The sequence below is a fragment of the Vanessa tameamea genome, chromosome 19, assembly GCF_037043105.1.
Source record: "Vanessa tameamea isolate UH-Manoa-2023 chromosome 19, ilVanTame1 primary haplotype, whole genome shotgun sequence".
Classification (NCBI taxonomy): Eukaryota; Metazoa; Arthropoda; class Insecta; order Lepidoptera; family Nymphalidae; genus Vanessa; species Vanessa tameamea.
Window position 1 is genome coordinate 488,578 of NC_087327.1, and position 11,942 is coordinate 500,519.

Consider the following 11,942-nt stretch of genomic DNA (forward strand, 5'->3'; position numbering starts at 1 on the left):
ATAAGTACTACTGTAAATTCATAGCGGTTATTGCGACAATAATAAACCATTCAAACCTCAGATATTCAAACATTAAAATATGAACTACTAACGATAAATTCACTCGCTTAGTTAGTTATACATGATAGCTTTATACGGCATGCCGTGCCTAAACACGCTGTGTAATCAAAGCCTTATCCCTACTACATGGTATGCAAACTAGATACGCTGGCAATATTACTTGCAGAACTAGGCTGCAAACTTGCCAACCACATGCGTTTGTACAATGAGCAAATTCTCATACTAACATTATAATCACGAGGAATTATCACCTTTATTGCTTGAACAGCAAGACTGTTGTAGTATACGATAATTTAAACCACAGATTAAACGTATGAATAGCACTCAGATGCCAAGTTAATTTTTATGTTCGACCTGAAATTCCTCCCGTTTGTTAGGAATTGTTCATTTTGTATTATAAAAATAGGTATGGGAAATAGAAAGACATCTCTCTGGTGTGTAATATATACTTGATCGATTTGCACTATTTTTTTCGTATTCCTTCGTCAGATTATATAGACAAGGAGATAAAAAGAATTGAATGTGTGATTGTTGTGTTTGTATTTATAGTAACGTCGGGAATTTCTTTGATACAATTTCCTTTGTTTTATTTCGTATCTTGAATTTCTGAATAGTAAACGAAGATTACTTCAAGCTACCAAAAAATATAAATGTAACAACAATAGAACTTTCGTTTTAAATCGATTTCATCGTGTTGTTGGCAACGAATTCTCGGAAACGGCGTAAGAGTTCTTACAGTGCTAACTCGTCTTCGTGACTTGTTTGCTGTGTTTAATACTTAACGCAAATTTAAGCTATCAAAAATTATATTAATTTGGGTTTTCTCCGTATAGTTTTCTGATACTAATTCAACAACGAGCATTCTGACTTTTGTGCCTGAAGCTGAAGATCATGATAATCAACTGATCTGCCGAGCTGAGAATCCTCGGGTCGCCAATTCCATTATAGAAGATAGTTGGAGATTAAATATACATTGTAAGTATTTTGTGTTCAAAAATTTTATAAGAAAAATGGTGTGAAAGAAAAAATGTTATTAATTAGGTCATGCCAAAGAACTTATTATATAAATCGACGACTTTGAAAAGTAGCAATGGTCTCCGAAAAGTTTAATATGGCTTTTATAAATTATGAAAATAATCTACGTGGATACTTTCAGGGATTTAATGGCAATTTTTTGTATGTTTATAATTCATTTCGCGCTCGACAGTGGAGAAAAATATTGAAAAACCATAGAACATGATAATCTGCCACGTGTTTTCAAAACCTTCTCTCCAAAAGTATACCTCAGCCCATCAACGGGTCATATACAGGCAGTTTTATTTATTTTCTACATATTTTTTATCTGTATCGTAAAAAAAAATCCAAAATTTTGTCAAAATTTCTAAATCTAAATAAATAGTAAGTTTTTTATTGTTTAATATTGAAATTTTCTCTAAAAACGGTAACAGTGTTCGTACACAATATTACCAATTGAAGGTGTCTTTGTTCCTGCCCAATTGTTCGGTTGCCCGATCGATCACATGATAATTATAGCACTGCAAGTAATCAGAGGAAACATCCCAATTCACTCGCACCTAATCTCTGTTAGTTAATATAATGACAAGGAACGGTATCTGGTTCGGCTTAAATGTGAAGTAATTTGGCACTTACTTCTTGATTATCTGTACCGATAAAGGTCCAATTTTATAGTTATTTGTATAATATATTCAAGGAACATAAGATTACCATAAAAACGCATTTCTGATCAAGAGCACTGTGTATTGTTCGTATTTCATCTCGAATTTGGTGCTTTGAAAAACATCCTAAGAAAATCTGCGTTTTTCTGAGAAATTTACATACAGATCTTTCAATTCCGGGTGGTGGTTCATTTAACTTTCGTCTACTGAATGAGTGAAAAAGTTATTGAAGATACAATTATAGATCTAATTTATTTTTATACTTAAAATTGAGTTTAGTTCTTTTATTGTATAAGATATTCAATTATTTTCATTCTGATACTTATTTTATTCTTTCAGAAACCCAATTTATTACAGACTTCTTTTGTAACGTTCAAGTGTAATAGAGTTATTTCAATATTACTTAGAGTTTTATAGGTGTTTTATATGCAGATTAAAAAACCTTGATATTTTACGTTAACAAGTATATGTATTTGGGTTAAGAATATTAAATTTTCAGATGTACCAATAGCGACTCTCAAAATGGGTTCGAATTTAAACCCTAATCACATAAAGGAGGGAGACGATGTCTACTTTGAATGCAACGTGCAGTCCAACCCCAAAGCGAACAGACTGGCTTGGTATAAAGACGTAAGTGCTTTTCAAAACGCTTCTAAAATATATAATTATTGACGAAGGAATAATCTATCTATAAATATTTATCTATGTATTTGAATACAACTAAATGTTTTTTTTATATATATAATAATAATATTTTTTTTTATATGTATAATAATAATAGGTATTTTTAAACGATTCGACTATTACGGCTATTGTCTTCGGATAATGACCTGCGCAAGGTACATATACTAAAGTGCTCAAGTGTGTAAACACATGTGCCATCTTTATATTTACACTTTTATAATCCTCTAGGATAGCAATCCAACACGACTAAAATAATTTAGTCGTAGGACATGTTTTCCAAGCCACGCAAGTGTAATACAGAATAAATAAATTAATCGTTTTTGATTTGACATAAGTAGGTGATCCTAGGACCTCAAGATTTACAGCTATAAGCTAGCCACTATACCATTGAAACATTCGTAACAAATATTTAATAAATATTTGGAAAATTTATTTTTTATCGGTCATACTGACCACAAATATTTATCTAACGAAGTTATCTGAAATACATTTCAAAACGTAAGTTTCGTTTAATAGCGAAGAGAATTCTGTAAATGAAATATGTATTTCAAAATCGCAAAATACTCACGAACGATGTTTTAAAAGTGCATTTGCTGTATATATTTATTGAAAATAATAATGTTTTTATTTGTCTAGTCACAAGAAATCCAACACAATGCCAGTTCAGGAATCATTCTTAGCGATCAAAGCCTTGTCCTGCAAAGCGTGAACAGAACAGCATCAGGCGATTACAGCTGTCTCGCCCACAATAGCGAAGGCAGTGCTTCGAGTAACCCCTTCTCTTTACAAGTTAGATGTGAGTTTCGAGTAGTTTGATTGGTTTCGAATGATCGTTGAACCATGACTTTCGATTGCAAATCTTACTTTTAATACGTTGCAATCTTAGTTTTATGGGTATGATAAATATCATAAACGAGAGGGAAAAAAGCCATCAATTTAGTTTAAATCTGTTTGTGAAGTAGTGACATTATTAATACATAAATATTTGACTTTGCGATAATGTATCTGTATATTATATAAACTAAGGATTTTGTATCCAACAGGACACAAGCGAAATATTAAGAGGGAATGAAAAGCGTGAATCTTAATAAAAGAATGGGGGGTTTAAATTCATTCAGGCATTGCACAATTTCACCAGCATTTTTTGCTATTGTTATTCATCTTGCTAGTCGTGAAGAAAGACCTGCATGTGTCAGATTAAATTCTGCCATATTATCTCTAACCCACATTCTCCATAACATAATTAATTAATAAATTTGTTAGGCTTGACATCGATCTACTGAGAGTTAAGAGAGTCAAATAATACGAGAAATTGACTTTTTAAATGTTTATATTATATCTGTATTATTTTATCTAAGCTATTCTTATATAAAAAAATAATCTTTAAATTTTATCACAGATGTTCCTACCTGCAAATTACCAGAAGTTGGTCAAGTATTAGGTGCACTAAAAGCGGAGCTGATACAATTATCTTGCATTGTTGACTCCAACCCTGAACCTTCTAACTTTGAGTGGACCATCAGCAGAGCTGGTGACCAGAGTGAAATACCTCCTAGGTAAGTTCCATTTTTAAATGCCTTATTCGCATTGGTGTTGCTAATTTAGTGCAATAATATTGGTTCAGAATTTTCGGAAAACTGCGAAAGAAAATAATTACGCGTGGAAAAAGTTCTTCGTTTCGAATCCAGGGAAACAACATTAACTTTATATTTATGATTTTTATGATAGTTTTTATCTAGCGCTCTACGGAAAAGAAAAAACATTGTGAGGAAACTGTATTTGTCGCACGAATTCAGCCACATGTGTTAACTATCCTCTTAAGCTGAGAGGGCGGCGTTGGCCAGCTCTTACATGATGTTGCTTTACCGTTTTTTATGAACAATCTCTGCTATTAAATATTACTTGCTGCTACATGTAGTGTAAGAAGATTTTACTTCCATATATAAAGTTATTACATAAATAATTCAACACCCATAAATCGCAGAAGTGGCTATAATAAGACATGATCTCATAAGCCTGTGTTTGCAACGAATGGCTTCTGCGTGATACGATAACCAGCTACAGAAATCATTTTCAGAATTGCGTTTGGACAAATGTGCATGTGTTTTTAAACAAGCAATATTGATTTAATTTTTTTTTTAATTAAAAAATCAATTTATTATTATCATTTTCTTGATTGTAGCTTGTATAGGATAAAAGGTAAAATATCCGTGCTGAATTATACTCCAGTTGAAGACAGAGATTTCGGTACGATATCCTGCATAGCCACTAATTCGGTTGGAAGACAGGAGACACCTTGTATTTACAACCTCGTCGCTGCTGGTAGAGTATATATTTTATTTATGTTCGAGTATTTCGTAACACCGAGAAATAAAATCCTCTTGTATCTGTCTTCCAGTCTGTCAAAATCTGTTTTCTATTATTTAAGTTGGATAATTAAATTTCTTAACCATGACAGTAGCCATAGCTATACAATGCCAGTTGGTACGCTTTTAAATAATAATTAACATCCCAGTAAGGATATTATATTATACTTGATACTTTTTTGGGGGCACTTTATGCAAATAAATTGTTTTTTTTTTTGTTATTTAGGTCGACCTACGGCGTTACAAAATTGTAGTGTGTTAAATCAAAGTGAAGATAGTTTGCAAGTGGATTGCTTAGAAGGCTTCGACGGAGGACTCCCACAAGTGTTTATACTTGAAGTACTTGAGCTACCGTCCAAAATTGTAAGTAACACTTTGCATTGAATAGTTAGAGGGTTATAACTAATTAAATTATTTTCTAAAGGCATTTGTTATTGTTTCTTAATGGTTTTTTTTTTTATGTAAGTCACATAAATTTCTTCCCACAACGTATTATTTATTATTCGTATCCCCACACATATGCAAGATAATATTATGTTTATAGATAATATCGCTTATCACTACACTAATGGAGAACTGCAAGAGATAAAGTACGTTAAAAGCGAAACTTATATTCCTTAATTTAATAAGAACAAGCGTTGAATTTCAAGAACAGTTTTAACGTCCATTTGACGCTATGAAATTCAAATTTTTTTCATTTCACTGCATTGAGATTCAAGTTAGAATATTTTCATAATTTTCATTAAGTACTTTTTATTTCATTTCAACTGAATAAAGTTACAATCATTTTCAGGTAATGAAGAAATGTATTTAAGTTTTTTAAATTATGTCTGTCGCGATTACACGTACACACTTAAATATGTAAAATTAACGAATAAATTGTTTTCTATTACATAACGATAGCTAATGATCACAATTACATTCGATTATTTGTAAGAAGTCATGTCCACTTTGGGTATAACCCTCGTATAATTGCCTCCACATATCCAGTCTAGCTAGGCCTATGCTGTCTGTGCATATTTTGATGATCTTGCCGTTCTTTTGAACTATCTCTTGCTCTTTATCGATCCCTTGGAAAAGTCTTCCTCCTCCATTTTGGTGCCCGCTTGGTCCGTGTTTCGTTGCACGCGTTGCATTGCGACTACTGCTCTGAGTCTTGAGCATGATTTTATTGTTGTTCGGCCTTGCAATCAGTTTGATGCGTAAAATTAGAACACAATGTACGTGTGTATAAATTACAGGTGTATATATTTTAAATTATATGTACATATAGATACTGTTATCCACCTGCGTCTATATGCATTCAATACTATATTTAAAGTGTACATCCTGTTATTCGTTTATTCAACTCCAACCATAAAAGGAAAAAGCCAAATAACATTTGACAGTAAATTTCGGAAATAAAATTAAAATTACTTAATTCAAGTAATTAAGTGTAATAGTGCTGTATTATAATTAAAGATATATTTGTAATAAAATCTTAGTAGTGTACAATATGGCTGAGTTATAAGCAAACCGCATGAAATACGTAAATCTAAGGTTTGTTTATCTTTTTTCCTACTTCCATTAGAATAGGCTATTGAATACCTTATAAGGGGGGTCACTGAATATCAGCTTTGAACATTGAAGTTCTTTGGTGGGTATTCCCCTGTGTTTAACAAAATAAGCCGTATAAATTTCCTTTTTGTCATATATTGGAACCGTTTATGTATATATCTTGTTTTTTTTTCTTTTGTTTTATGTATCTTACAGATGTGTGTATTATTTTCTTAAATAATATATAAAATAAATATCACAAAATTAAATATGTCATTTAAATTACGCTATACTACCAACGATACATTTACTAATCTGACATATATTGATCTCTCTGGTTTCCCACCAACCAACGAGCATTCTGATCAAAGTCAAATTAGTTAATCTCACTTTGATCAGCGTTTCAGATACCGGTGGTTAATAATTAGTTAAGTGTATTTACTAAATCATGAACGCGTAATGGCAATGGTTAGCAGCATTTATGCGGTCAATCGTTATTTCGATTCTCGGCATAACTAAACAATTGAGGTCATAAGGTGGTGTTTTAGGGATTTAATCGATTTTAAAAAAATAGGAGGGTCTTAATTTGTCCATAATTTTTTGTGAATTGGTTTTGATTCTTACATTTAGTGTCTAGTTCCTTCTATCAGTTTGAGTTGATATTGAAGAGTTTCTAGAGTATTTATTCAGGAAAATCTTTGAGCTGTTTTTATTTTTAGAGATTTTTTGCTTAATTATGCCAATAAATAAACAAATCTTAAAGACCAATTAAATAATCGGATACTTTAAACACATTATTTTTTTAAACGATTATCTATTCTAAATTCAATTGATCAGAGTCCCTTGGAAATATTTAAATTACGTATGTAGTAGTTTATTAAAGAAAATATATTCCGCAGGTCCATGCGAACATAACTTCAAACTTCACTCCTAGCTTCGAACTGTTAGGGTTGGACAAAGGAATGAGTTATGCCCTCAATTTGTATGCAGCGAATGCGAAGGGTAGGAGTGAAGTGGTAGCCCTATACACAATCGCTGTCCAATCGCCAGATAAATATACAGGTAATTTGTCGCCGTGGTCTTGTAGGTGGACTACAAACATATTTTACTTTATTAATAAATACCTATAGGGAATAAGTTGTGTAAAGGGTTGTGAAAAAGTTAAAAAATTATTTTAATTCTCAGGAGTCAGCAGCCCATTTAATCTCTCTCCATTGATCACGTCACTTGTTGCAATGTTAGCGCTTCTCAGCGCTGTAGCGTGCGCTATAATCATAGCGGTGTATCGTCGACAATTTATAAGGCAACATGTGAAGCAACCTCCATCCACGTAAGTATGAACTTGAACTGAACTTGTTGAAAATGTACGCGACTCATCTTCTGTAGTATAATTATTTTTTGAGACATTTGAACATAAATTAAATAGTAATCTCCTGTAAATATTCCACTGCTGAGCTAAGTTTCTGCCATTTAAGAGAAGGTTTGAAGCTTATTGTACCACGCTGCTCCAATACGGGTAGGTAAATGCTCATGTGGCAGAAATTCATTGAAATTAGATACGTCATGCACGTTTCTCCACGAGCACGTGCACGAGATGAATTATAAATACAAATTAAGTACCTGGAAATTCATTGGCGCTTGTATTTGACACCGCAATCATCGGACAAAATGCACGCGTTCTGACCACTCGGCCTTCATGGTTCTCATTTAATCGATTAAGCTAACATACAAATCTAAAAAATATATAACAATCACCTTAAATTTGTATTTACTGTTGAAAATAAATCAAATATTCACTTATCATCGCGAATGCCAGTCTTCCTGAAGTATCTCGAGCAATACTAGACAAGTAAAGTGAATGATAAACACCGTTTAAACAGGAATGCTTTATACTCGGACGACAGTGTGGAATCCTTCCCCAAGAAAGATAATCCCCCGACGTACACCGCTTCCCCGAAAGTTGACTACAGCAGCCAATATGAGCTGAAGATGGACGTAGAAATGGACGACGATCCTGACATTATACCCGTCCAATTTGGTGAGTCATGTGGTTTAAAAGAAAATGGTGTCGATAGGGTGCCTATTTCTTACGACGGGCCTATAAGTCTATTACCTAACAATGTTATTTCGTATACGTGTATATCAGACATGAGAAGCCACTTTAAAAACGTATACGTGTGTATTTTGGCTCTTCTGCGGAGCACTGAACAAGTGATTAATGTTTTTTTTTGCATAAACATATGAATAATCTGTGATTTATAGATTCGTTTTTTATTTTCAGGGAATAATTCATAAAAATAAATCGATTTTTTTTTCGCAATAAATATATATATATATATTTTTTTATGTTAGAGGTAGCAAACGAGCAGGAGGCTCATCTGATGGAATATATAATTATAAATATGGTTGATAATATTTATAATTATATAATTTTGTATTATAATGTATTAGATGATGATATATGTAGGTAGTATTTGATGTATTATTTATAAAATTCCATTTAATACGTCGTATGTTGCAATTTGATATGAAATGATTTGATTTTCCTACACCAGAAAACAATTAACAAAAAAAATATATATATTAATTCTTATTGAAAACATATGTTTGCTTAAAGTTACGTTTATATTTTGGTTCAACGGTTAGTGCGATAATCACATGTTTTTTATATTATGTATACTATGTTATAGAGGTAAAATTGTATGTTTATGTGTAGGGGGTAATATCACAAACTAATGATCCAATTCAAATATATATAGCTACATTATTCCTGAGTGCTAAAGGGTAATACTTACATATATTTATATTATAGCATTTTCTTTATTAATAAACTGTTTCGGTGCGAAGTCGGGCAGGTCGCTAGTGGTTTATTAACAAACGGACCATGAGCCGTCTAAGTATTTATATTTGTGTTGTAGATAAAAAACCAATTGATGAATATTGCAAATCAAAGTTGGGATTGGAGGATACTATGAAAACCAATCAATCCATTGCCGTAGCAAATAATGGGGTAAGTACAGAACTACATCGCGATTTTCTGAGTGGACATTGAGATATTTTGTTATTAAATCTTCATTAATAGTTGAAAGAGGGCGGGTTTTCTTTTATTTAGTTTTGAAAATAAGTGGACTATCTGTTGGTGCCTGTGGATCTGTGGATGCCTTTGCCTAATGACCCTCTGAAAGAAATATGAGCCATTATTTCCACCGTGCTTGTAATTACACTGACTAAATCTAAAACAGCAATGTAGAGTACTGATGTTCTACGGTAGAATAGAAGGAGTGACTCCACAGATGAGCCAGATGAGTCCACCGAAAGCCCTATCACCACATCAATAGATAGACGCCACGTCATGGTCACCACTACCACACATTATCATGCATGGCTTCCATTGAGGAATTAGACACATTTGAATTGATATGTATGTTTAAAAGATTGTGTAAAATATTTTATACTTTAATAAATTAGCAGCATAATAATGTATTTAATTATGAGTTTTATATTATTGACACTGGCTCACTGACCCATCCCTTTTTGATAGGTGTGTATGCAACAATACAAAATATGCCTACTTGGCGTTAGAATATATGATGAGTAGATGGTACCCAAGTAGGCTTCCACAAAGCCCTGCCATCAAGTAAATCATGATAGAACAGCTTAAACATTGGTTGTTAAATTGTGTAAAGTATGTATGTATTTTGTTGAAACTATAATAAATATAGAATTTTAAAAGGGTATATTAAGATGAGTGCCTTCAGCAATAAATGTAAGAATTAAAATCCTTATTATTTCTTCAGCACATATCATTCGTGAACCGAGGCGTGACAGCGAGGAGTGTTGACATCTCCGCCTCGAGGCACGAAGTCGCCACTGCCTCGAGGCGAGTGCGGGAATCCTGCATATAGGAACAGTAATTCGCTATTCCAAAATGTCGTACCAAAATTATGAAAAATGTAAATAAAGTATATTTTCTTGTGGATAAATTTTGGTTAGAATATTATTTAATAAGTTTGTATTAAAATTTATGACTCATTAAGAACATTCGATCTAGACGTACCTATTTATAGTTAAATGTGTACGATTGCCATTTAAGATGACGTCTTACTGCATACGGAAAGGAAGAATTTTGCAGGAATTGTTATTGTATATACCTAAATTTTACACGCTTCGTTTGTATGGCACTACCAAAGTCAGTTTGTAAACAAATCTATGAGGATGATTTTAATATACTATTTGATTGTTATATCAATTTGCAGATGTTATATCTAAAATAATTTGGTAGAATCTAGATTTGATGTCTTGGCTGGCTAATGGAAGCGCATTCTACGAGAGATAGAAATTAACTCTGAAATGAATTTTATGGTCAATTGGTTTGTTTTGATAAATTACACTTTGTAACATTCAACATACAAAATTTAATTTATAGCTTTGCCTAACTGCTTTTTCAAACACTGTCGTGAAAATAGAGATAAAAAAAATATTTAAGGGTAATTTTCACTATTTAATATAATATGTATGTTATATTACAACCAGATATATAAATAAATATCACTTACTATTTTAAATATATACTTAAATGAAATATAACTATGGATAACAAGAAGTTTTATAGGCATAGTGGGTTGTTATAAAAAATATTCGTGTCCATAAAAATAAACCACAGTTGCACAAAATTATTATACCTATGCTATATATATTTCGATCCAGTTTGCACAATTGAGCTTTTTATGTTTACATTAGCAGCCTGTAAATCTCCCACTGCTGGGCTAAGGCCTCCCCTCCCTTTGAGGAGAAGGTTTGGAGCATATTCCACCACGCTGCTCCAATGCGGGTTGGTGGAATACACATGTGCCAGAATTTCGTTGAAATTAAACACATGCAGGTTTCCTCACGATGTTTTCGTTCCCCGCCGAGCACGACATGAATTATAAACATAAATTAAGCAGATAAAATTCAGTGGTGCTTGCCTGGGTTTGAACCCGAAATCATCGGTTAAGATGCACGCATTCTAAGAACTGGGCCATCTCGGCTCAATTGAGCTTATATCACGAGAAATAATATACATTATATCCCACAGTGATAAACCGGTTTTATATTTGACTGGTTGTTTTACGTAGTTACGAGTACGTATAAGTATTACGTCCTCTATATAAATTGTGCAATATATTTTTTGTTGTTAACAAAATATAATTCCTGAATCTTAATTAATATAAAAATACGAATTGCTTATTTTATATAGAGTATTTTTTAAGTTAGTTGATATGCTGATTTAAAAAATCAAATAAATCAACATCATGTTTGTGTGATCTCGAGGTGAGTACTTAATTGGTTTGGGGAGCGGTCAATTGTAGGCTATGACGTAATTTTAATCAAAATTGTTAAAAAATTGTGAAAAAACGAATATATGAGTTACTATATTAAGGTTACCTAAATTGTAAGTTCGATATATATAGATATAGTTATTTTAAAATTGTAGAAAACATTTTAGTATTTATATTTTGTATACATTCGTTGCGCATTTAAGATCCGAAAAAATAAAAAATCATTATTAGTATTCATTTACTTGGTACTTAAAATATCTTTATTTCACTGTAATTGGTATTCCATTTCATATGTGGAT

The 11,942-nt window shown here is 32.2% G+C and overlaps 1 protein-coding gene across 1 annotated transcript in view; it reads left to right on the forward strand.

Annotated features, from left to right (window-relative positions):
* The window catches only part of LOC113397069 (nephrin-like), a 51,801-nt gene extending 41,481 nt beyond the window's left edge, over positions 1-10,320 (forward strand). The window contains exons 7-17 of the mRNA XM_026635219.2: positions 894-1,035; positions 2,236-2,366; positions 3,057-3,216; positions 3,820-3,976; positions 4,603-4,742; positions 5,013-5,149; positions 7,222-7,384; positions 7,508-7,652; positions 8,203-8,360; positions 9,241-9,332; positions 10,120-10,320. Coding sequence (XP_026491004.2) covers positions 894-1,035; positions 2,236-2,366; positions 3,057-3,216; positions 3,820-3,976; positions 4,603-4,742; positions 5,013-5,149; positions 7,222-7,384; positions 7,508-7,652; positions 8,203-8,360; positions 9,241-9,332; positions 10,120-10,227 — 1,533 coding nt within the window. The 3' untranslated portion in view covers positions 10,228-10,320. The remainder of the gene's footprint in view (positions 1-893; positions 1,036-2,235; positions 2,367-3,056; positions 3,217-3,819; positions 3,977-4,602; positions 4,743-5,012; positions 5,150-7,221; positions 7,385-7,507; positions 7,653-8,202; positions 8,361-9,240; positions 9,333-10,119) is intronic.
* Positions 10,321-11,942: the final 1,622 nt, after the last annotated feature.